This window comes from Mus caroli, unplaced genomic scaffold (assembly GCF_978045245.1).
Source record: "Mus caroli unplaced genomic scaffold, Mus_caroli_1 scaffold_8, whole genome shotgun sequence".
NCBI classification, from domain to species: Eukaryota; Metazoa; Chordata; class Mammalia; order Rodentia; family Muridae; genus Mus; species Mus caroli.
This window is the reverse complement of record NW_028227263.1, coordinates 119,635,398-119,644,926: the sequence shown is the minus strand read 5'-3', so window position 1 is coordinate 119,644,926 and position 9,529 is coordinate 119,635,398. Positions and strand designations below refer to the sequence as shown.

General features: G+C 47.3%; 1 protein-coding gene across 1 annotated transcript in view; it reads left to right on the top strand.

The window, feature by feature from the left end:
• The first annotated feature begins 6,241 nt into the window (after positions 1 to 6,241).
• LOC110297861 (cytochrome P450 2B10) overlaps positions 6,242 to 9,529 on the top strand; it is a 32,037-nt gene continuing 28,749 nt past the window's right edge. The window contains exon 1 of the mRNA XM_021166909.2: positions 6,242 to 6,477. Within this exon, the coding sequence (XP_021022568.1) occupies positions 6,307 to 6,477 (171 nt within the window). The 5' untranslated portion in view covers positions 6,242 to 6,306. The remainder of the gene's footprint in view (positions 6,478 to 9,529) is intronic.

Genomic DNA, 9,529 nt, shown 5'->3' with positions numbered 1-9,529 from the left:
TCAGAGAACAGTTGTCAAATCTGGTGGGAGAGGGAGGGAAACTAGTTCACAATCAGGTCCGTACTAACTCTCCTTGGCAGTTTAGAGAACTTGACACTTAACTGTCCACAGGGCTTCTGTCAGTTCTGGCTCACCTTTTCCGGGGAGCTGCTTGGGGTGAGGGTTCTTCATTCACTGCAGTCTTCTGGTTGCTGCTGTCACTGTGCTTTCACACTCGGGTGTCCATCATTGCCTGCCACTGTCTCCACTTAATTCGCATGGCAGCTCTGCCAGTCAGTTGCATTCTGCCTGGGTTGGCATTTCTTTCCCAGTCGTCTCATTTGACAGGTTGGGTTGCTTCACAGCAGGTTGTCAAATGGCAACCGGGAGCAGCTGGAAGTCGTACCTCTTCTCTTCTCTTCTCTTCTCTCCTCTCCTCTCCTCTCCTCTCCTCTCCTCCCCTCCCCTCCCCTCCCCTCCCCTCCCCTCCCCTCCCCTCCCCTCCCCTCCCCTCCCCTCCCCTCCCCTCCCCTCCCCTCCCCTCCCCTCCCCTCCCCTCCCCTCCCCTCCCCTCCCCTCCCCTCTCCTCTCCTCTCCTCTCCTCTCCTCTCCTCTCCTCTCCTCTCCTCTCCTCTCCTCTCCTCTCCTCTCCTCTCCTCTCCTCTCCTCTCCTCTCCTCTCCTCTCCTCTCCTCTCCTTTTCCTCTCCTCTCCTTTTCCTCTCCTCTCCTCTCCTCTCCTCTCCTCTCCTCTCCTCTCCTCTCCTCTCCTCTCCTCTCCTCTCCTCTCCTCTCCTCTCCTCTCCTCTCCTCTCCTCTCCTCTCCTCTCCTCTCCTCTCCTCTCCTCTCCTCTCCTCTCCTTTTCCTCTCCTCTCCTCTCCTCTCCTCTCCTCTCCTCTCCTCTCCTCTCCTCTCCTCTCCTCTCCTCTCCTCTCCTCTCCTCTCCTCTCCTCTCCTCTCCTCTCCTCTCCTCTCCTCTCCTCTCCTCTCCTCTCCTCTCCTCTCCTCTCCTCTCCTCTCCTCTCCTCCCCTCTCCTCCCCTCTCCTCCCCTCCCCTCCCCTCCCCTCCCCTCCCCTCCCCTCCCCTCCCCTCCCCTCCCCTCCCCTCCCCTCCCCTCCCCTCCCCTCCCCTCCCCTCCCCTCCCCTCCCCTCCCCTCCGCTCTTCTCTTCTCTTTTCTCTTCTCTTCCACAATGCCGTAGGTGCAGGGTCTGTAGGTGCAGCTGTTGTTTGCAGGCACTTTATTTTGGTCTCTCCAGGGTGTAGCTATGTCTCTGACTTCAGGGCATTAAGACCAAATTTGGAAGCTAGCAGCCATACCCTGGCAACAATCTTCTGACTTTCTAGATCTTTCACCTTATGATGCTAAGTCCACAGCAAGAGAATTGGACAACCTTATACTTAAAAAAATATTCTATTGATTTTTTTTCGTGAATTTCACATCATGAAAACATCTCCCTATTCCTCTGTATCTGACCTCTGCTCTTGCAATCTCCCCCCCAAAAAAGAAAAAAAAAACCAGAAAATAAAAATAAAAGATAAAAATAAACCATCCTATGTTGGAAGCTGTGGTGTGTTACAGCGTGTCTCAGAGTTTACCTCTCTGTCCACACATCTTTACTTGCAATGAGTCCTTGCAATAGTCACCAGTCTGTTTCAAGGCCTCTGGCTTCTGCTACTCTATCAATACTGGGTCCTCACTGTTGTTGTCCTGTGTCATGAAGATCCTACGCTTTGGTTCTGCAGGATCTGCCCCCTTCTCATACTCCAGCACTCATAGGTGGGGTAGATGTTGGGGTGGGTCAACTCAAAGCCCTGGATCTGGGCCTGGGTGGTAGCTGAGTTGGTCAGCCACCAGCTCTCCTGTGCCAGTGAAACCAGCGCCATTTCTCCTGCTTTGCCCAGGCAAGGTCAGTTCTGCCTGCAAAGGACAAGACCAGCTCTCCAGCTGCACTCACACCATCTGGGCCAGCTCTCCCAGATCCAGGCCACCAGGGCCAGCTCTTCAGCATTGCCTCAGCAAGGGGCAGGGTCAGATTACCCAAACTCCACAGCTGGTGAGGGACAGGGCAAACTCTCTTGCTTTAATATCCTCAGGGCTGGTTCTCCTGAGCCCACGCTACCACGGCCAGCTGAAATGGGATGCCCAGGCAAGGCATGGGGCTAGCTCTTCTACACCACCCTGGTGAGGGGTGGATTCAGTTTTCTCACATCCACTTCACTAGGGGCCTTGGTATTTTTTTTTTTTTTTTTTTGAGACAGAGTCTCACTACATAGCCTTGACTAGATGGAACTCACTATGTAGACCAGGCTAGCCTGCAATTTGCAGAGATTCACCAGCCCCTGCCTCCTGAATGCTGGTATTAAAGGCATTTGTTCCACCACAGGGTCATACACGTTTATGTGTTTAGTTGGTGCTATGATTTTTTCTCTAAAGCTGCCATCATGAACTCTGGCATCAAATCTATTAAACTGAAGTTCTGCTGTGGGTCCTTTGTTTCTGCGCTTAAAAATGGGAGATCCTAAAGTAAAGGAAAGTTGCATATACATAGTTTACATAACCATTTTCTCTGTGGCCAATCTGTGAACACTATTAAATGCTTACAAAACGCTTTAATTTTTTCTCTTTAAAGTTTCTCTCTCCCTCCCTCCCCCCTCTGTCTGTGCTTGTGTGTGGTATATCTGCTTATGTTTCTGTGTAGAGTCTAGATAATAATGTTCCTACCTTCCTCAGTTGTTTTCCAATTAATCAATTAATTAAATTAATTTGAGACAGAGTCTTTCCCTTCACCTAAGCTCATCAATTCAGCTGGCTGGCTGACTGGTCAATGAGATCCAGGTATCTATCTCCTTCTGTCTATCCCACCCTTCAAATGCTGGGCTTGCAGATATATGCTCTGTATCCATGCCTAGCTTTTATGTGGATGCTGGGGACCCAAACTCAGCTCCTTGAGCTTTTGAGGCAGGTACATTTCTGACTGAGCTATTTCCCCAGGTCCTCATGAGCTTTTCTGTAACTTCTTAAGAATATAAAATAATGGATTTCATTATGAAGTTTTCATACATATCACACGTTACTCCTCTACTACATTGTCTCTCTCTGTAATGGGAATTGAGACTATGGTCTCATGTATGCAAGACTAGTGTTATGCTACAGAGCCCCAAGTCCTTCACTGTTGTCAGAGTCTAGGTGTGGTGGTTTGAATGAGAATGGCCCATAGACCCATATGTTTGCATGCTTGGCCCCCAGTTTCTGGAACTGTTGGTGAAAGATTAGGAAATGTGGCCTTTGGAGAGGTGTGTCAGTAGGAATGGATTTTGAGGTTTCAAAATGGTTTCAATAACCATTTTCAGTTCTTGGTTCTCTCTGTCTCTCTGTCTCTCTGTGTCTCTGTCTCTGTCTCTCTCTCTCTCATGCTTGTAGATAAAGATGTAAGCTCTCAACTACTGAGCTCTTGACACTTGAGCAGTGTCATGCCTGTCTGCTCAAGTGTCAAGAGCAGACACATGGCTCCTTGCCATGATGGTTATGGACTCTAACTCTCTTGAATTACAAGGAAGTCCAAACAAACTCTTTCTTTAATAAGTTGCCTTTGTCATGGTGTCTCTTCACAGAAATAGAAAATAAACTAAGATACCAGGAAAATGGTCTACCTCTAGGGTATACAACCAACTCTTAAAGTTTTAATTTTGAGATAGGGTCTTCCTAAGTTACTCAGGCAAGGGCAGCCTTCCCAGCGTGGAGATGAAAATCATGGGCTGCCCTGCCCGTCCTTGGACCTCTCCTTAGCAACTCTTCATTTCTCTTTAATGGAGAGAGAGGTGGAGGGAGAGGAGGCAGCACCCCTTTTGTGATGTTCAGCTAATGCCTGTCTGGATCAGGACACAATCTTGAAGAGGTGAACCCCAGTGACTTAGGAGGAAGGTCAGAAAAACATGGTGATTTCGGGCACAGAATCTGTACTTTCCTGACCTTGGCCCAGTGCCACCATCAACTTTCCTGACACCAGGACCTTGCTCCTGCCAAGCTGGTTGATCTGGTGCTGAACTTGGGTCAGTATTCCAGCCCAGGATTCCCAGTGGGAGCCATGAAGTGCGTTCCATGAAGTAACTGGCACAATACTTACATTTTGGAGAGGTGTATATTGCCTCCACTTTTTAATAGACAGAAGTACAGAGAGATTAAGAGCCTTGTCTAAGGCCACACAGTGGATTAGAACTACATTGTACGCATGATAGCTGCTTTCCAAATGTGACCATCAAGAGCTTGACATGTTTCTAAATGTGATAGCACACATCTGTAGTCCCAGTAGTGGGGAGGCCAGAGGAGAACATTATGAGTTCAAAGTCAGCCTGGGATATGTAGGAGGATCTTGTCTAAGACCAAAGAATGAAGAGTTCAACCAATGGGTTTAAAATGTGTGGTGGTTTGAACTTATTTACTTCAGAAGTTGAAGCAAGTTGGCCAAAACCAGTTTGAGCTATAAAGATGTAGCTAAAACAGATAGCTGGATATGGTAGTACAAACCTGAAATCCTGACACCTGGGATGTAGAGGCAGAAGGACCAGGAGCCTAGGATGCACAGTGAGACTCTTTCTCCCAAATTCCTGCTACCAAGCAACTGAGGAGAAGAATTTATTTCCTCTCAGTTTCATTGCAGGGGAGGTATGGCATTTGGGGCTTGGTCTAGATGTTGGAGCTTGTGGCTGTTCCTATGTACAGCAGATGGAAGAAGGAGGAAGAAGGAGAGTGGGAGGAAGAAGGAGAGAGAGAGAGAGAGAGAGAGAGAGAGAGAGAGAGAGAGAGAGAGAGAGAGAGAGAGAGAGAGATTCAGTAAAGTTGTGATTCATTAGGTTGCCTCTAGCAACCTACTTCTTTCTTGCAAGCTTTAGCCCTAAGTGTCCTGCCACCTCCCCAAATAATATCAGTTAGGTATAGTGTTGAAACATGAAGTTCTGAGACAGATTTTGCATTCAAAATAGAACATGTTATGAATGGATCAATGTTACCCCTGTACTGGTGGGCTAATTAAGAACTTTCGATTTCCTTCTTAGCTTTTTATTTCCTTTTAACAAGAGTGAAGGTCAGAGAACTTCGTGTGCTGTGAAAACAACAAGGAGGATAAGTGGAACCATTTGTCCTTAGACACAGTGGTCAGAGACAGTCTGAGTTAGGGTCTCTATTTCTGTGATAAAGCACCACGGTAGAAGGCAACTTGGGGAGGAAAGGATATATTTTGCTTGCAATTTATAGTTTACCATCCAAGGAAGTCAGGGCAGGAACACAAGGCAGGAACCGGGAGGCAGGAGCCAATGCAGAGGCCATGGGGGGGATGCTTCTCACTCATCATGGCTTGCTCAGCCTGATTTCTTATAGAACCCAGGACCACCAGTCCAGGGGCGAAATTTCCCCTGTGATTTAGGCCCTCCAACATCCAATCCCTGATTAAGAAAACACTCTAAAGGCTTGCCTTCAGTGTGATTTTATGGATATATTCTCTCATTGAAGTTCCCTCATCTCAAATGACTACAGCATGTGTCATGTTGACACAAAAGCTAGCCAGTCCAGAAACCCAGGAGCTCCATCTGCTCTGCCAGGTTTCGCCACCTGCCTTCTGAGGCTCACTACTCTTGAATCTCTTGCCTCTCCTCTTTTCTCCTCCCCTTTCTTCCATCTATGGTTATCATGGGCCAGAGAGTGAAATGGGGACTTTGGAGAAATTACATCTGCAGACCTTCAAAAAACCTGGATCAGGGAATGAACAGACAGAGACAAACAAAGGATCATGGGACAGTACTCTTGTCAACCCAAACGTAATCACGTTTACCCAGGACTTAAAGAACATCCAGAGAAGCCTCCATAATTTAAGATTAGACATGTAAATACACCCCAGATATGCAAGACTAGATTAGGTAGCACATCTAAACTCAGACACAGGAATACACATCCGTACATTCATTTCAGAAATGACCTTTCAGGTATTAAAAGCGTACAGCACACCCGCAGTCTCTTGTCCCAGTAAGCGAATAGACAAAACCGAGCTGACAAGGAAGGGCACACCCACCTCCATAAAACAAGAAGCATCACTCCCAGTGCCCTTTTGTCCTACGTATCTGTTTCATGGTGTCCTTGCCAACATCTACAGTGAGGGTACGGGAATGAGGAGTGAGCAGCCAAAGCAGGGAGTTGCTATGGCTCCTCACACTCTGGACAATGAGAGACAGGAGGCGGGAACAGCTGAAGTTGCATAACTGAGTGGAGAGGCGGGTTCAGCATAAAAGATCCTGCTGGAGTGTGCAGTGAAGTCAACATTGGTTAGACCAGGACCATGGAGCCCAGTGTTCTGCTCCTCCTTGCTCTCCTTGTGGGCTTCTTGTTACTCTTAGCCAGGGGACACCCAAAGTCCCGTGGCAACTTCCCACCAGGACCACGTCCCCTGCCCCTCTTGGGAAACCTCTTGCAGATGGACAGAGGAGGCCTCCTCAAGTCTTTTATTCAGGTGAGAACAATACGAGGTCTTAGTGTGGGTTTCCCCCTGCTTTTGTTTTTGGAGGTCACTCATCAGGAAGAGCAAGAGACTTCTTCCACAGTGTAGGTTCAGATGGGAAGCTTGCTGAGGGGAGGGTGAGATGCTGATTCTCGGTGGATGGTACTCAGATAGACAGGCAAATCTTGCTATGTTGGAGTTGTGTGGGGGCACTGTGCTTGGACTTCGAGAGGTGTAGAGGTGTTGAGGTGTGAGCGTGCAGAATTTCACTCCTTGGAGCTTGTCTGTTCCAGAAGAGAAAGAAGCATCAGAGGTATCAACATTAAGGCTTGCTTCTGCCAGCAAGAGATTAGCCTGAGGTGTTCTAGGACAAAGGGGAAGAGAGGCAGAACAGGAGGAGGGGTGGGTAGGAGTGTTATCAGTTCATTCCAGCACCTGGCTTGGCACTAACGTATCAGTGTCTATATTGGTGCTTCACACACAGCGTTTCATGTTTAATTACCACTTGTTTACAGCATCTGTAATCAGCATCCGTGATCCTGCCTTTCATGAGAGAGCTGAGGTAGTGACTATAAGTTCCATCTCTCTGTTCTTCACCATAGCTGTAGAGATCACACTCTTGAACCTTGTATTTGTTACCTCCTGGCTTTTAAAAGATCCCCCCCCCTTCCCAGCACCAATGGCAAATCCAGTATGTTAACTTATTTTTTGAGATGGGGGTCTGCCCCTGTTTTTATTTTTTAGGTTGGCTCCCAACTCATGATTCTCCTGTCTTAGCCTCTGGAATGATAAGTGTGTCGCCACACACTGCCACACTCATTTTAAACACATGCCTCCCATGTGTGAGGAAAGGTCAAGCCAACATCCTACCTGATTTATTTTAAGAAATCCATTGACAATTCAATGTACACACATACTGGACCTTTGTCATCTGTGACCCCTCCTTTCCCTCTTTCTCCCACAGAAACCCTTCTTTTGGCCAACATGCCTCTTCCTACCTTGATGTCCCTTTTATGTTTTTACCCACTGAGTTTAGTTAGGGTCGTTCAGGGTGGGTTGATGTGTGGTTTATTTCTTGGAGATAACTTAGTATGAAGCAAAAGGATGGATGCCTTCTGGGCTCTAGGTTCAGGTGGGAGGGTTGGTGAGTGAAAGATGAGATGCTGACAACTTCATGACCATGGGCGGGAACTATTTACTGAAACATGAAGTTAGGAGTAACTATACCATGAAAGTAATTGACTCCCTTCCCCAGCTAGCGCCACAGACCCACAGCGAGTGGTGGTAGCATCCAAAATGGTGCATCTTTCCCCTGTAGTGAAGGTGATCTTTTCCTTAATTAATTAATTAACGAATTAATTAACCTAGTCAGAGGACACCCAAAGTCCCATGCCAACTTCCCAGTAATTAATCAACCAATCAACAAATTAACAAATTTGTTAATTAATTAATTAGTTAATTTGGGTGTCCCTCACCCCTCCCTTTCTTCTCTGAGAGGTTGGAGGCTCCCTGGGCATCCCCACCACAACACACCAAGTCTATGTGGGGTTAGGCACACCACCCTCTTCCACTGCAGCCAGACAAGGCAGTCCAGCTAGAAGAACATATCCCACAGGCAGGCAGCAGCTTTTTTTTTTTTTTTTGAGACAGGGTTTCTCTGTGTAGCCTTGGCTGTCCTGAAACTCACTTTGTAGACCAGGCTGGCCTCGAACTCAGAGATCCGCCTGCCTCTGCCTCCCCAGTGCTGGGATTAAAGGCATGCGCCACCATTCCCGGATGGCAGCAGCTTTTGAGACAGCCCCTGCTCCAGTTGTTTGGGACCCACATGAAGACTGAGTGACACCTCTGCTACATATGTGCAGGGAGGCCTAGGTCCAGCCTGTGTATGCTTTTTGGTTGGTGGTTCAGTCTCTGAGACCCCTCAAGGGTCCAGGTTAGTTGACTTTGTCTTCTTCCTGTGGAGTTCCTATCCCCTTTGGGGCCCTCAATCCTTCCCCCAACTTTGCTAAAAGACTCTCTACCTCCATCCAATGTTTGGCTGTGGGTCTCTGCATCTGTTTTAGTCAACTGCTGGGTGGAGTCTCTTAGATGACAGTTAAGATAGTCTCTTGTCTGCAAGCATAACAGAATAACATTGATAGTGTCAGGGATTGTTGTTTGCCCAAGGGGTGGGTGTCAAGTTCTGCTAGTTATTGGTTGGCCATTCCCTCAGTCTCTGCTCCATTTTAGTTACAGTGATCTTAATGTTACAATCACACAGGGCTCTTAGGGTCTAGGAAATGTGCAGTTGGAAGGAAATCAGAGCTTATACCAACTCTGATGTGGTGGCCTGGTTGCCTTTCTAACTATATATTTCGAACAATAAAGAATCCCACACTTGGCTGTTTAGCAGTAGTAGTGGCAGGATCAAAGAGTGGGGCTGCATTCCTGACACCCAAGAGGTGACAGTGTGGTTAGAGATATAGAATAAACACATAGAAGTTTTTGGATGTGTTATCTGTTCACCTGGATGATACAGAACACAGGCAAAACAAGAGGATGTTTCCCCCTAAGGTTTATTCTTATTTTATGTGCACGAGTGTTGCCTGCATGTGTCTCATGTGCATTATTGGTGCTCAAAAAGAGTGTAGGATCCTCTGGAAATGAGTTACACATTGTGAGCACCAAGTGGGTGCTGGAAACAGAACCCAGGGCCTCTGAAAGAATAGCAAGTGCTTTTAAACATCAAGCTATCTTTCCAGCCCCCACCCTAATTGAGTTTTAAGATCATTTGAGGGGTTGTAATGGTTTATATAAGAGGTAGAATCTGATCAGATTCCCAAAGACTCCCTGGAGAGAGAATAAGGGAGAAAAGAAGCTGTTCCTGGGGAGCCATGAGAGACAGATGAGGAAGGAGCAAGTCCAGGTGGACAAGAACATGATGTAATGGAGAAGAGGTAGATGTTGAATTTTTGGGTCATGGGGAGGAACTGGTCTGACTGAAACCAAGACCAGTAAGAATAGAAACGGTCCACCTGAATCAGCAAGATAGAGTTTTCTGGTGCCTTTGTCTGCTTTCTGTTGT